This window comes from Nannospalax galili, unplaced genomic scaffold (genome assembly GCF_000622305.1).
Source record: "Nannospalax galili isolate Female #2095 unplaced genomic scaffold, S.galili_v1.0 scaffold423, whole genome shotgun sequence".
In the NCBI taxonomy this organism is placed as follows: Eukaryota; Metazoa; Chordata; class Mammalia; order Rodentia; family Spalacidae; genus Nannospalax; species Nannospalax galili.
In genome coordinates this window covers 582,636-599,256 of record NW_008350949.1, presented here as the reverse complement: position 1 = coordinate 599,256, position 16,621 = coordinate 582,636, and the positions used below count along the sequence as shown (strand labels likewise).

Sequence of the window (16,621 nt, the reverse complement as noted above, 5' to 3'; positions counted from 1 at the left end):
TAAAGAGAAGTGAAAACTTCATCCAAGTGGAGCCAGAAACAATGCAGTGTTGGATTTCTCAGGATCTGTTGGGCATAGGGTCTGATGGGGCCAGTGAAAATAACAACAGGATAACTGTTATCCTAAACACTAAGGCCTGGATGATTTTCTTGAAGTGAATTGACTGGCACTGTCCTGCTTGTCACTATCCACCCCAGCAGATCCCTGAAATCCGTACTGCCCATTAGCAAAATTTTTCCTTAATGAAAACTTATTTTGGATACAAACATCCCAAACAAGCTAAAGTGCAACAACCAAGGTGTCATCTCTCATAATTGACCTATGCCCTCAACATATATTTTTTTCTCCTATTACCCGCTAATCACTAAACACCACCCAAAGAATAAACCTCCATACCAACCACAGGCTCTACAATATCCCACCGTAAAACTAGAATGTTGTTATCTTCCTTCTTAGAAGATACAATCATTTGGAGAACTAGAGAGTCATTGCAAATCTTGGTGTTTTAAACTTCTACCCTGGAAAGAGATCAAAGTCTTGAAACAAACATAATAAAATTATATCTTCTGCTATATAACCAATGAAGAGTAGCTATTCCATAAAGGCTAAAGCCTCCTGCCTCCTAGACTAGTAGAAGGTTCTCCTGCAGATCTCACAATTTAATCTAACAACTGAAAACACACAGATTAAAAGTCATATAAAAATCAATAGTAATCCCAATACTTCAGAAACAGAGGCAGGCAGATCTCTGTAAGTATGAGGCCAGCCTGGTCTACAGAGTAAGTTCCAGGTCAGCCAGAGCTACATAATGAGACCCTGTCTCAAAAAAAATTGTAAAATTTAAAAATCAAAAATACAATAAGAAGAAACCTATAAGTGGTACCACACTAACAGAGTAAAGATTTTCAAAAAATAATTCTTATACCACATCTTTAAGCATTTAAGAAAATACTTGGGGTGTGGAGATGGGTGAGTGGATAGAAGCACTTGTGTAAGAGTGAAAACTGGAGTTCAGATCCCCAAAACCCACGTGACAGCCAGGCAGTACGGTAGTCTCCTGCAATCCCTCTACTAGGGAGGCAGAGATGTCAGTTCCACCATATTTTTGACAGCTTGCTGTAATTTTCTGGCAGGTAGATAATCAGGCAAACTAGAGATAGTAGGGAAGGCCTACTCTGTCTCACCCAGTAGTAATCAGTCTTCAAGAGTTCCCAGAGTAGGGTTGGCCCACCACCCTCAGTCTTCAAGAGTTCCCAGAGTAGGGTTGGCCCACCACCCTCAGTCTTCAAGAGTTCCCAGAGTAGGGTTGGCCCACCACCCTCAGTCTTCAAGAGTTCCCAGAGTAGGGTTGGCCCACCACCCATTCCCTCAGTCCACTCAGGATCCTTGTCTGATTGAGTTGGCGTGGGTCCTGCACTCAGCACCACCATTACCACAGTTCACATGAGCAAGATTCCAGTGTCCTCAAAGCCTCTTCTTCCCTATGTCCATGAACCAGTCCAGGCTCTTACAGTCTTTCTGCCCCCCCTTCAATGGTCCCTGACCCGTGGGTGACTCCTATTAAATAGGAGTCCTATCCAAGAACACAAACTCTGTAATCTCTTATTGTCTAAAACTTAGCCAGTGGTGGCATACTGTTTGCATTGTACTCTGCTGTATAAAGAAGCTTCCCTGGTAAGAGTTGGGAGATGCACTAGTATTTTCTCCAACCCCTGTTCCACTATGTTCCTGGAGTTTTACGTGTAGACGTTTCACTGTAGATATGTCACCTATGGCTGGGCATCTCTCAGAGGTATATTCTCTGTATATGACCAGTTGTGGAACTCTACAATAGTTTCCATCTGTTGCAAAATGTATTATTTTTCTCTAAGAAAACTGTTATATCTAGGAACTTCTGGACACACTGATTGATACTAGTTTGAATTTATTCCTGATTAGAGTCTTTCAAAGTCCCAACTCACTAGAGAAGCAAACCAAGGAAAATGATGGACAGTTTTCACCAAGATCCTATTAGAGGTCCTAAAAATCCCTGGTACAGCTCTAAGAAGTGGAGCTGAGGGGCTGGGGAGATGGCTCAGTGCTTAAGAGCATTGGCTGCTCTTGAAGAAGACAGGGGTTCGAACAACCACCCATAACTCCAGTTCCAGGGGATCCGACATTCTTCTGACCTCTGAGGGCATTGTATGACACAGGTGCACTTGCATACACATAGGCCATAGTTCATACACATAAAATAAATAAAATTTTAAAGAAAGAAGTGAGGTTGAACGTGGAGCTCTCAGTAGAAGGAGTGAGGGCTCCAGTGGCAGCCCAGAAAGAAAAATCATCACGGAATTTTTTTGTTTTGACACAGATTCTCATTATGTGACCTAGGCTGGCCTTGAAATGGTGATCCTCAGGCTCCTGACAGCTGGGATTACAGACCAAGCCCAGCACACTGTGCATTTCTGAGGAAACGATTTCATCAGAATACCTACACAAAGGTTAAATGGTCATACTTTTCATACCTTTTTCATCTACAAATCTAATTTTGAATCTATTCTAATAAAATACTTTGAAATAAGAAAATTTTAGATTTATAATATATATTCATTTTTTATAGTGGTGAAAACCTATAAACTATGTCTCACGGTACAAGCTGCTGCAATTAAGAGAACTTTGAGTAAGAAAGAGATCTATTTACCGTCTATGTAACATCCAAGGAAATTCAGTCTTATGAAGTGGCCGGGTCCCACAAATTCAGGGACCTGAGCTCCTTTTTCTTCTACCCCTCCTACAGTATCACTTTTATCTATATGACTGACAGTGAGTCTCTGTGATTTCCATGTTCTCATCCCACTAAGGGGTTTTAAAAAAATCAATCCAGTCTTAAGTAAATGACATGGAAATTTGCCGTGAGTTTGAGGCTGGTCAGGTCTACACAAAAAGCCTCTGTCTTAAAAAATCTCAAAGAGGAGATGAAGGAAGGGAGGGAGGAAGAGAGAGGAAGGACACATAGTACATGGTACATGATATATTTATTTATGTACATGTACAACAAAAATTATAAACATTCCCTTAATATTTGCCTCTAGATGGTAGAATTGTAGTGCTGGAGACATATAGGTTGACACTGAAGACTTCCTCCCTCCCCTCCATAAGATGGTATTGGAGATGGAGCTTTGGGGAGACAACTGGGGTTAGGTCATAAGGATAGAGCACTCAGGATGGACTTCTCTAAGAAGGGATAGCAGGTGTTTCTCTCTCTCCTACACTCTCCCTTCACCTTTCTCTTCTCCCCCCACCCCCGTCTCCATATACACGCAGAAAAGGGTCCTCTTTTGTGTCATCCAGAGAATGATCTATGATAGCCATATTTTCTATTTTGAATGAGTTTACTAAATAAAATTGTGCGTGCGTGCGTGCATGTGTGCGTGTTTGTGAGAGAGGAGAGACAGAGAGCTCTGGGGGCTCTTGCAGACAAGCAGGGTTCTACTCCCAGCACCCATATGGTGGGTAACAACAATTGTAACTCCAGTTCCAGGGGAATCCAGCACCTTCTTCTGACCTCTGCGGGCATTGCACAACAGGAGTGCACTTACACACATGCAGGCAAAGCATTATACACTAAAATAAAAATAATAAATAAATCAAGATGCTTTATCTTACAGGTTCTTTATTATATTTGAAAGAAGACAATAGATACACCCCCCCAAAAGCTTCTTAGGAAGAAGTTGTTTAAAACTTAATTTTGGATAACTTAAGACATTTTCTTCAAATCTCTCTTGCTTCCAATCTGATATTTGCATTGCAAGTTATATAAAGCACATCTACATTTTTCCTTTTATTTTTGAGCTAGGGATTCTGTAACCCAGTCATGAGATACCACACCCAGCCTATATGTTTACTTTTGTAGAAAATAAAGTCATACAAATCTGACAACTTTGATAAAAATAATAGCCTCAAAGAGTAGAGGAGGACACTCACACCAGAGAGGACTGAGATAGACTACATCCCCTCATCCCCTCACCCCACTGTCGGTTAGTCTCAATTTGTGTCTGTCCTTTCCTTATCCTCTTTCTGTTATTTCTTAGACTTTTGCACTTAAAATTTTTACCAACTTTAATCAGCTTTCTACTTACTCTTTGGTTTCCGTGGTGTCAACATCAACCATGGGGGGGGGGTTTGTCTTCTTTAAAATGTTTCTGGAATTAAACAATTTTTATAACCGATTTTGGATAGATTAATATTAATTATTTAGACTCAAAACATTTCTTGTGGCTAAAGGAAATTGTCATTTGGGGAATACAGCTCTAAAATTCTTTTTATTTGCCTTTCAATTCAAAATTTACACAACTCTTAAAATGGACATTAGATGGAATTGCACTTTTATCAACTGAAGTTGGAGGCAGGAAAACCTGAAAATATGGACCAAAGGAAGAACTGATAAGAAAGGGGACTAGAGAGATGGCTCAGTGGTTAAGAGCACTGGCTGCTGTTCAGAGGACTCAGGGTTTAGTTCCCAGCACCCACATGGCAGTTAACATCTGTAATTCCAGTTCTAGGGTTTTGGCCTCCATGGGCATTGTACACACGTGACGCACTTACATTCATGCATCTAAAAACACTCATACACATTAAAATAAAATTAATATTTTTTAAAAAATTATAAACAGTAAGCCAGAGGGATAATCAATTATTAAAGTGTGGCTCTCAGGGACTGATCTGTACCAGGGAGGTCTTTTCTTTCCAAAGAAAGCTGCAACTTTTCCCTCCAGTTTCTTATTTTATAGCATATTAATTAAGATAGCCCTGAATGACTTGTATTCATTTTCATTTTGTTGTTTGAACAATATTTATTGGTTACCTCCTGTGTAACAGTGCCTTCTACTGGATATTGGAAGTGCTTGTAGCTGGCGGTCTAGTCAATCGATATAGGATACAGGACTGTCTATGAATCAGACTAATTCAGGTCTTGTCTGCTTATCACAGGAAAACAGATTAGATTATTCTAATAATGAGTCACTTCAGAAAAATAGATTCTCTGGAGCTATAAGGGCCTTTCAAGCATTGACTGTATGGAGTGGGGTTGGGGGCATCTGCTAAGTGGTGGCTGCCTTTCCCTCACTATCCAACGCAACCCCCATCTGTCTTTCCCTCTCCTACCTTCATATTTGTAGGGAGGTGGCGTGGGTCTTTTTAGGAGGTTTGTTGAAAATGACTCCCACAATAAAGGCATTCTTTATTTAGGACTGTTTCTTCCAGAGACTGAAACTCCTTGGAGACCTTGAAGCTCATATAATCCTCAACAAGAAGCATTACCACCTTCTGCTCTAGGCCAAGAAGTTGTTTTCCTCGACATAGACTCCCTATGATAAGCCATACCTAGGCCCTGAGGGAGCTATGTTACTGCAGATAGAGCTTCTTCTGAAAGGGAAGTTCTTTCTTCTCTTTTCAATTTGGGGTTTCCACAAGTTGGGGTGCCTTAATCTCCTTTGCTTTTGATTGGAGTAAAGTCACTGGTGTGGTTGTGTGGACTGTTAGTTCCTTCCTGGGGCGGGGCATTTCCCCAGCCTAGCTTTCACTTTTCTCTTCCTGTAGACAGAGTGAGTTCCTGCCTGATCTCTTGTTGCCAAGGACATTTACTGAAGACCCTGTGTAACCTCTCTTCAGCCCAGTCAATAAGAGGGGCCTCATGGGCAAGGTACTTACTGTCCTGCCTCAGTCCTGGGTTGGTTCATGGCCCCCTCCTGCTGCTAGAAGAGTCCCTGAAGAAAACGGTTTCTTCATTTCTCTGTCCCTTCCAAAACTGCTCCCTAACATCAAAAACTCTGTCTGTTCTGTGGCTAACGAGAGGCTGTGCGTGCTGGCTAATTTTCCCACTATAATAATGTCCACCAGGTTAAATGGACACGTGAGCTTTCAACCTTCCATATTTGCATTTCTAGGGTCTACAGAATTTTTATTTCAAAACTTCTCTCTTCTTTGCACTGTCATGTGAAGTTCCTCTTTTCTAAGCGAGGCTCTCTTACATAGTGCCGTCATTCATGGGCAGAAAGATGAGAAATTTTTTATCACTAAGAGCCACTTCCAAAGTGTGACATTCTTATGAAAAGTGACTGGTCCCTTTCTGAGTAGCTGCCTTTCGGAAACTAAACCAAAAGATTAAATACATCTTTTGAGTTTTGCTCAAGACCCTAGTGAAGAGAACAGACCCTGGAGTGTGTAAGGGCAGTGATGATGGCAGAGACCCCGTCTGATTCTAAGTGCCCTTCACTAACCTTTGTACATTTGTGTCTATTAATGCACTGCACCTTAGGTATGGTCAGAAACACACAGTAAGAAAATGCCTAGAAATTTTCAAGGTTTTTGAATCTTACAGCATACAAACAAGGGCATCAAGTATAATAATGTCTTAGGTATATGTTTGTGAAATTTTCCTTTACAAAGCATTGGCACCACCACACTCCAGAGTGGTCCAAAGTAATCAGTCATTGTTGTATAATTTTCCTGGAGAATCTTTTCACCCCAGACAGAGAGAGCAACCATAGACCAAATAAATCACCCCACCCAACTCTACTCTTATGAAGCAATGAGTTCAAACTTACTTATAGGAGCATGAATAAGGGGTTTCTTAGAAACATAGAAGAGACTTCTTAGAAGCTACAGGCTGCTATGCACCCAAGAAGAGTCTTCACTCCTGCAAGTATTTATCAATTAGATAACCTTATAGAGGCTCTAGAGAGCCCTGTTATCTTGTCTGGCCTTAGTTTGCTTCGATCTCTCGGTTTCCCTTCTAGATAGTATGTACAGGTGAAGGAAGACTGTCTGGGTCAGGAGAGTGATCATTGATGCCTTTTTCCTCTGCTAAGAGCACGCACCATGAAAATAACAGTTTAGGTTTTCATCTAACCAGCAGAGGTCACTATTGCCTAACAATATTTGTCTGAAGCACCATTTAGTCAGTTTAGAAATTAAGGGAATGTTAACATTTTTTTTTTTTTCTCACTAGGTGGCAGATCCTTCATTAAAAACTGTTTCTGTGGGCTCGTGACTGATTACCCCTTTATGCCAAGGTCTCCTTCACCCTTCTTGACCCCTGAATGCCCACACGAGTCTGTAGTCGCCATCACTATACCCTTTTATCCTACTGGGGTCCTCACTTTTCTGCTTTTTACGGTCTCCTTCCCATACTCTGGTGACTGGACCTTAGTCTGCCCCACTAATCATTTTAAGACGATTCGATATTGGAAAGAAAAAAGGAGAAAAAGTGCTGTGCCTCTATTTTCAGATGATCTTTGGGTATCTAGGGAGAATGAAATATAAGGACCCAGGGTACAGCAGGGAACCCACTTAAAGTGCTCTTGTTTAAGTGTGAGAAGAAATGGTGACTTGGGCTGAGGTGATAGCAATGATGTGGTGGAAGATGGTGAACTTCTGAAAATATTCTGAAAACAAAGCTGACAAGACTTGCTGATGAATTAGATGTCTGGGCACGAGACAAAGAGATGGGTCCTGGGCCTTTGACATAAACAACTGGTAAATGCTAATGCTAGTTACCTACTTAGAGAAGATAAAAAGTTGAGCTGGAGTTAAGGAATCAGAAGTTTTCTTTTGGGTATGATTTTTATGTTTTTAAAGTTAATTTTAAAAGTTATAACATACAGTAATGAGTTTCATTATGGTAATTTCATATATACATATATATGAATACATATGTATATACCATGGTAGCTTTTATTTACCCCTCTCATACAGCTCTCTCTCATTCCCTCTGTCTCTCTATTCTCTTCCAAATAGACCTCACTTCTGCTTTGATGTCACATGACACTATTACCTTCTCTATTCCCCTTTCTTCTGCCTCCATAAAAATCTCTTCTTCCTCTTTCATGATCTCCTTTTGTACAGGCACACACACACACACACACACACACACACACACACACACACACTTAAATCTAGATTCTGCATATGAGAAAAACTGTGTTTGTTTGAGTCTGAATTATTTGATCTCCATTTCTTATAAATGTCATTATTTCTTTTTTCCTCATGGTCACAAAGAAATTCATTGTGTATATGTACCCATTTTCTTACCATTCATTGGCTAATGGAGATCGAGGTTGGTTTTATTTCTTAGCCTTTGTGAATAGTTCAGCATTAAACATAGATGTGCAAATAGCTCTGTGAAAAGCTGACTTAGCATCCTTCGCCACCTACCCAGAAGTGGTACGATCATATGGTATGGCTGGATCATACGGCAAATCCATTTTTAGGTTTTGGAGGAACATTCACTGAGGTTTCATCAGTTTCTGTTCTAGTTCAAGGGTTTTAATATTTCTACATTGATTTCTTGCTTTGTGGCCTAGAATGTGGTCTATCTGAAAGAAGACAGGGTTGCTGAGAAAAATGCGTATTCCATACCTGTTGGGTGGAATATTCTGCAGATGTCTACTAAGTCCATTTGATCTATTAGTATAGTTTAACTCAGAAGGTTTTTTTTGTTTTTGGTTTTTTAGTTTGGATGATCTACATAAAGGTAAAATGAGATATTGAAGTCACCCACCAACAGATAGGTGGCTCCAGAGGTGATCCACCTGCTGACTCCAGGCTCAGAGCCTTCGCACTCCAGTGCTATTCTAAGTTGGTGAGATCTGTTTCTGGCCACCAAGGGTGTGTTATACACCCCAGTGCCTGTTCTGAGCCTCCTGTCTACTCTTCAGCTTGTCACCTCTACCCTGACACTCTACACAGTGACTGCCATCCAAGCTCACTGACTCGTGGTTCCCTAGGGTGACACAGTTTTAAGCAATAGGTTCCCTTTCAAGATTGTGTTGAGTCACTACTCGCCCAGTCATGTAGAGTGATAAAATGAGATTCCTGTCCACTGCTGACCTGTCCACTGTCTCAACAAAACCTTTGACGGGATTTAGGGCTTATGAGTGCTGTGGCCTTGTCTGGAAGTTGGGACTACTCTTTATTTTTTACCAGAGATGCCTGGCTATATTTTTAGGTGGAGCTCCTGCCCAGCCCCTCCTCTCACCAGGGAGCCTTGCAGCTGGAGCCATGTTCAGCTTGACTTCTTTTCAGCATCTCACTAGTACCTTTCCAGTTGTTCTATCATTATCTTCGTAAATTTCTGAATTTTTCCTCTTTTGTCTTTGGAAAGTGTGTATTCTTTTTTGTCCTGACTCTTCTCCATAACTGGACACAGGAAGACTGCTTCTAGCCTGCTACCTTATCCAGATGAAGGTGTCTACTTTTGGATTTCTAATGTCTAAAAATGATAGGCAGTGAAAAATCAAATTGGAAGTTATATATTCAAGATGAAAGCTCAAGGAAAAACTAGGAGATATAAATTTGAGGGGTCTTAACATCTAAGTAGTTGGTAAAGCCATAACATTGGTTGACTTCGCTGAAGGAGTGGGTACAGATAGAGCAGATCCAAGGGCATTTAATTTTAGAGTTCAGAAAATGTTAGGGTAGGATCCAGCCAAGGAGACTGTGAGGAGGGAAACCAGAGAGCAGAGCACCAGAAGCTGGGGGAAAACAATGGTTTAAGAAGAGAAAGAAGCCAGCTGTGGTGGTTCACACTTGTAATCTGAGCACTCAACAGGCTGAGGTAGGCAGAGCTGTAATTTCTAGGCGGTTACACTTTGATTTCTAGCCAGTCTGGGCTATCATGGGATAAAGCAGGATAGGGAAGAAGCCCCTCACTCTAGACTCTGGGTAGGAGTCTGTTGTGATTTGAATATTAATATCCCCTATAGACTTCAGTGTTTGAACGCTTGGTCCCCAGACACTGTTTGGGAAGGTTATAGAACCTTTAGGAAGTGGAGCCTTGCTGAAGGAGGTCACTGGGAGAAGAATATGAGGTTTTATAGCTTGGCTGCACTTCCTGTTCTTGCCTCCTGCTTCCTGTGTGCAGATGAAATGTGATCAGCCAGCCCCCTGTTCCTGCTGCCACACCTGCCTGTTGCCGTGCCTTCACTGTCATAATTGACTATATCTTCAGTTGGATAAAGATATCCCTGGATCTTCAAGCCAAATAAATCCTTTATTCCCGAACTTGCTTTTTCTTGTATTTGTTGCTCTTTTTATCATAGCAACACAAAGTACCAATGTAGTTTCAAAAACTTCAACACAACTGATAAAATCAAAATTGCCTACAAAGATAGTGCTTCTTTTCCTAAAGACACCACAGACAAGGATGTGGAAAACACACTATGCTATTCTGGCTCTAAAGCCAGAATGTTTGTGGCCTTGAGTTGAAGTGTGTTAATACTCCTCTTTCCCTAAATCTAGATACTGTGACTCATAAAAGTACCTTTCAATTTCATTAATGCAAGGAAATCCTTTAAGAGAACTAATCCCACTCATATATTTTTGCTTAAGTCTTAAACTTTAAGTTTTGCTTAATCTTTAAACCTTCTTGTAAAGTACATCCTTTGAGTAATGTAACTTGGAAACCTAAAGAATCGCATATATGTCATTGTAAAATCACCTGTGTCTCTCTTGAAGAGCCCACACTCACGCACCAGTGTACAATGTTCCTTTCATCTATCTAAATAATAAACTCACTGATTTTTCTTTTCTGCAGCACAGTCAAGGATCTGATGCTTTACTAAATTGTAATCCCTAAGTGGAGCCTCCTCAAGCTGGTAGGCGGTGCTAGACTCTTCTGACGCCCACTGACAATGAGGCCCCAGGAAAAACAAGACAAACAAGCGGTAAAAAGGCATCGAGATGAGAGCATGAAGCAAAGACTTGATGTGTTTGCCTCTAAACCCACCAAGACAGTAAAGCTGTGAGTTGCCCTTCTTGTACCGATTAGCAGAGAACAGTAGGAAGTGGGAGGAGACAGTAGAAACAGAAAACAGGAGACACTTTTTGGAGCTGTAGTTTGCTTCACACACCATCACTGGTCCTATGGATGAATGCAGGGCTCTGAAAACCTCAGTGCTGGTGGTTGAATTTTCCCAGGTACCTTGGGACCTTCTGATGACACTGCTGCTGCAGTCCAGAGCTGCAGAAACCACTTTACTCTGAGGAAGTCTTCAGGAAGATGCTCGTACAACAACTCAACGTTTTGTTTTGTTCTGCTACCTAACGCATGAGGTCCTCACGACGGTGGCCTGCCAGACTCAGCCTCCTGAGTGCTGGAATCACCACACCCACTTTCAATCTAATAAAAAACTATTTAGGAGATATTTTGTTTTCTGACAAAAACCTAAGAGTCAGCTACTCAAATAGCGGTTGACCATCTTTTGGGAACTGCTATGTTCTATCCCAGTTTGAGTTTTCTACTTTTCCAGAAAGTTTGTTGAGGATGTGTGGTAATGAGAAAGTAGAAGTGTAACTTTATGACCTACTTTCTCAATACACTATGTAGATTAGATATGCTGGGGTCACCTCTCAGGTGGAACTGGGAACAGCTGCTACAAGATTCAGAATCTTTCTTAGGCCGGAAGCAGTTATGTGAAATCACGAAGGGCAGGGCACGGACATGCGACAAGAGCAGGGCGGAGGGCTGCCGGGGTGCCAGCGGCATCCTGGGACCAAGGGCAGCGGGGCGTGGCCTCCGGGACTCGGCCTCGGATCCAGCCTCCCGGAGGCGGCGCCTTTAAGCGGAGCCCGCAGGCTGGAGCCGGCTGGCGCTCACGTGACCGGGCGCGGCTCGCTCGCGGAAGAAGGCGGCCCGCTGCCCCGCGCCGGGATGGTGCATCTGTACAACCTGCACCCGTTCGGGTCGCAGCAGGTGGTCCCCTGCAAGCTGGAGCCCGAGCAGTTCTGCGCCGGCGGACGCGACGCGCTGTTCGTGGCGGCGGGCTGCAAGGTGGAGGCGTTCTCGGTGGACGGCCGGGAGCTGTGCCGGCCGCGGTGCGCCTTCTCCACGCTGGGCAGGGTGCTGCGCATGGCCTACAGCCAGGAGGGTGAGCGGGGCCGGGGCGGGCGCCCCTGGGCTGCGAGCGTGGGATGGGCACGGTGGGCGGGGAAGGGACTCTGCTTCCCCAGCGTGCTGGCAGCTGATAGCGGAAGGTGTGCTGGGAGGCGCGGTTGTCATAGCAACCGCAGGTAGGCTAGCGTTTAGAGGGCTGAGTGCGTCTATGCCCTGAAGCCGTGGGTTTGATCCTCAGCACTTAGCTGCGTTGCTTGTAATCTCAGTACTCGGGAGTTGGAAGATGGAGGATCAGAAGTTCAAGGTCATCCTCCAGTACTCTGTGAGTTCTAGGCTAGCCTGGGCTACGTGAGACCCTGTCGCAAAGCAAAGCAAACATCCCACACGGGTATGAGCCTGCTTTGGTAGTGCGAAGACACTGACGGATCCCCTTCCCATCCTGAAAAAAAAAAAAAAAAGCCTGTGATTTTGGGCTGGAGAAATGGCTCATTCACAGGGTTAAGAGCATTGGCTCCTGCAAAGGACCCAGGTTTGGTTCCCAGTGCCCACATCGCATCTAGCAACCGTCCTTAACTGCAGTTCCAGGGGATCTGAGACCCTCTTCTGGTTTCTATGCACTTAAAAAAATTAAAGTCAAAAATCTCAAACTACCTACAAAAGTAGGAGGAAGGAGAGTGATACCCAGAAGGTTATGGTACTTCCAACCAAGAATTATCCCAACTCACAATGAGCCCTTTACACCTATAGTCTCACTTTTGTGGGTAGTTTTTAAAGGCTCATGATGTGTTCTGACTTTAAAAATTTTAAACACAATTCATGTATGTATGTATGTATGTATGTATGTATTTATGTATGTATGTATTGTGTGTGTATGTGACAGAGTATGTTGAGGTCAGAGGACAACTTGTTTGAGTCTGTTCTCTTCTTCCACCATACACAGATCCTGAGGATGGAGACGTATAGGTCCTCAGGCTTGAAGACAAGCTAAGCCACTTCCCCCACCCATTTTCAGATTTTTAAATTTATGTAAGTGGAACTGGGTTTTAGACAACCCTTTATCTCCTTCCTTAATCAGCTCTAGGAACATTGGCTGCTCTTAGCAATACCAAAGCAATTGTGTGGGTAAGTCCCTAAACTTTCAGCATTTGAAAATAAATGACTTCAGATTACAGAAGGATTCACCATTAGATTTTTTCAATTTCCTAATACAGTTCAATTTTAATTACTGCTTGGCTCTCTCTCTCTCTCTCTCTCTCTCTCTCTCTCTCTCTCCCTCTCCCTCTCCCTCTCCCTCTCCTGTCTCTCCTGTCTCTCCTCTCTCTATCTCTCCCTCTCCCTCTCCTATCTCTCCTGTCTCTCCTCTCTCTCTCTCTCCCTCTCTCTCCTGTCTCTCCTGTCTCTCCTCTCTCTCTCTCTCTCTCTCTCTCTCCCTCTCTCTCCCTCTCTCTCCTGTCTCTCCTGTCTCTCCTCTCTCTCCTCTCTCTCACTTTCTCCTTTCCATATAGGGTCTCACTATCTAGCCCTGACCGGCCTGGAACTCTATACAAACCAGGCTGTCCTCACAATCTCAGATCTGCCTGCTTCTGCTCCCAAATTCTGGAATTAAAGTGCCAACACACCCTGCTTGATCCCTGCTTTTTGCTAGGGGTGTAAAGTGCATAATTTAGGATGTGAAAACTGATCCTGCAGTACTAAAATGAAGAGCACGATCTTGCAGAATTGGCGATCACCCCACAGTCTCTACTCTAGCTTGTTTGGTGTGGGCCGACAGAAGACTTTGGGTCTCTGTTTTTGTTTTTTGTTGTTCATTTTTAAGTAAGTTGAATTATTAGATCAGCAATTTCCAGACATTGGGATTTTTTATTTTTCTTTTTAATTTTTTAAAATTATTTTTATTTTATGTGTATGAGTGTATTGCCTGCATGTTTGTGAGTGCACCCATGTTGTGCAATGCCACGGAGGTCAGAAGAGGGTGTTGGATTCCCCTTGGAACTGGAGTTAAGGACGGTTCGTAGCCTCCATGTGGGTGCTGGGAATCAAATCCAGGTCCTCTGTAAGAGCAGTCAGTGTTCTTAACCACTGAACCATCTCTCCAGCTCCAACATTGGGATGTTTTAAAATCAAAAACTTTGGGGCTACTATACATAGTACCTAATGATTCATTTTGTTAAGTAAAGATAGATTATTTCAAAAAAAGGATGGCCCTGCTAGTTACTGTGACCATTATTTATAAAAGAAAGAAGAAAAGAGTATTTCTCCCAACCTGTAGTACATTTGGCAACTTCCTACCTCATTTTTATTTTCTCTTTGACCAGTGACATCAGCAGCAGAGACCTTCACAACAGTCTACAGACCTGTGAAAACCAGTCATTAGCTCTTCCTTTGGACAGGAAGATTCTGGTTTTGGTTTGTTTTTTAATGGAAGCCATCTCTCTTGGTCATGTTTCTTTATAGTATTGGTGGTTTCCCCCACTCTTTTAGGCATAGAAATTTTCACCTTCAAGAGTTCTGTCGAGTGGCAAAATCAGCCGTTTAAGCGTGCGTGCTTGCGTGTGTGTAAATAAAGAGTCTCGGGGCTGGAGAGGTGGCTCAGCAGTAAAGAGCACTGACCGCTCTTGAAGAGGACCCGAGTTCGATTCCCAGCACCCACATGGCGGCTACAAACCGTCCTTAACTCCAATTCCAGGGGAATCTGAAGCCCTCTTCTGACCTCCGCAGCATTGCACGACATGGGTGCACTCACAAACATGCAGGCAATACACTCGTACACTAAAATAAAAATAATAAATAAAAATTAAAAAAAAAGAGTCTCAAAGACACAGATTATATTTACATGATTTGCCCCGTTCTAAATTGACATTTACTTTAAAATTTGAAGTGGCAGGCATTGTACAACTTTCTGGTTTGCTCGCATGTCATTAGTTTTGATTCCTGGGAACTTTGGATGAATAGTCACTACTTGTGCCTAAGAATGACTTGGGAGCTTAAGGAAAAAAAAAAAACAAAAAACAAACTCCATTCCTGGGCCACACCTTCAGAATTGGTGTTAGTTTCCCTGGAATGAGGCTGTCATTGGAGTGGTGGAATGCTTAGCCAGGACTGAGGACCAATGACCGGAGCCACACTGGTTGAGGAGATTATGAGCACTAAACTGGTAACCCCATTAAGGAAGCCTTGAAGAACAAAGATGTTTTTATAATCAACTTGGCTGCCTGAAAGACGTTCAGGAGTCACATGGGATGGCATTAGTACTGTGGGCCGCATAGTTCAAAGGTAACTTTCGGTCCACAGCTTGAACTTCAGCTTCTGGGTACGTCTCTTAAACCATGCATAACTAAACAGGACTGACTCCTGGCTATGCCAATATCCAGAAAACTTGTCCTTGACTTCCCCATTGGCCCCCTTCTCACCAGGTGGGACCTGGGGATTTCTGTTCTCAGTGCCCAGTGTCCTTTGCTAGCAAATCCTCAAAAACCAAGATAACTTCTGTATTTTTATTTACTATAAATGTTTTTTCCTGACTCTTACTCAAGCACAGACCCATTTTCAGTTTGTTTTCTTTTTAATCTTGGGTCAGCCAGTGCTGCTCTCCTTTTGTAAAGTGTGGGTGCTGTGTTAGTCAGACTCTGGGTCACTGTGGCCAAGTATAGCATAAGTGATTTAAGAGATTGTGGATTTATGTTGTTCACAGTTTGAGAGGTTTCTATCCATTGTGGTGGGAGGGCATGATGGGATACCTCACATCATAGTGACCAGAGGGAGAGAGAAGAGGTAACAGGAAATGGCCAGGGCAAGCTAGACCTCCCAGATGTCCTCCTGCAACAGTGACCTCCTCTAGCCAGACCTCATGTTCTACAGTTCCACTTCGCCCTCTACCAGTCTTCAAAATTTAAATTAGCAATGGATCAAACATTCCTTAGGTCAGAGCTTTCATGGTCTGATCATTTCTGGAAATGTCCTCACAGGTAAACCCAGAGGTGTGCTCCCCGGTGTTTCTCAGTTCAGTCAAGTTGACAAGATAAACCATTGTAAGGGCATTAGAGAGAAAGCAAGGAAAAATTTGGAAGGAAAGTTTTCAATGTTTTAAAATTTACTTTAGGCAGTATGTGAAGAGGACGGGTAGCTGACAGCTCCCCATCCCTAGGTGAGGCCAGGTGGCTGGTGCCAAGGGTAGTGTGGACAACCCTGTTGCTAGACCTGTGTTCATGGAGATTTGAGTGTGATGGGATAGGGAGGACAGGGCCACGTAGCTCTCTTTACCTGCTCTTTAGTGCAAGTGTACTCAACTACCTTGCCTGTTGACCCTGCCCAAGCCCGACCCTCTCTCAGGTGTTTTGAAGTCTTAAAGCATATTCTGATGCTTCATATCTTATCAGTGATTTTTTAAAAATATATTTTATTATTTGTATTTTATGAGTATGAGTGTATAGCCTGTATGTATATAAGTGCACTCATATCATGCAATGTCCAGGGAAGTCAGAAGACACTGTCAGATTCCCTGGAACTGGAGTTACAGACAGTTGTTAGCCACTATATGGGTGCTGGGAATCAAACCTGGGTCCTCTCCAAGAGCAGTGAGCGCTCTTAACCACTGAGCCATCTCTCCAGTCCCCTTTTTACTGCTTTTGATAACAATTTTGTCATAAAGGTGTAAGTTTTAAAAAAATCTACTCTATTAACTAGATTTATGATCTTGTTAGATAAAAGGGAATGTTTACTTATTTTTAAAGATCAATTCACAAGAAC

General features: G+C 42.8%; 1 protein-coding gene across 8 annotated transcripts in view; it reads left to right on the top strand.

Annotated features, from left to right (window-relative positions):
• Positions 1–11,625: 11,625 nt before the first annotated feature.
• Positions 11,626–16,621, top strand: part of Hps3 (HPS3 biogenesis of lysosomal organelles complex 2 subunit 1) — a 43,707-nt gene continuing 38,711 nt past the window's right edge. For 4 of the 8 annotated variants that reach the window (XR_607775.3, XR_003846222.1, XR_003846221.1 and 1 more), the window contains exon 1: positions 11,626–11,909. Coding sequence is in view for 4 of the 8 variants with exons in the window: in XM_008848039.3 (XP_008846261.1) it covers positions 11,693–11,909 (217 nt within the window). In the remaining 4 variants the exon portion in view is untranslated. The remainder of the gene's footprint in view (positions 11,910–16,621) is intronic. The other 4 variants (XM_008848037.3, XM_008848036.3, XM_008848034.3 and 1 more) reach the window with 2 other exon arrangements.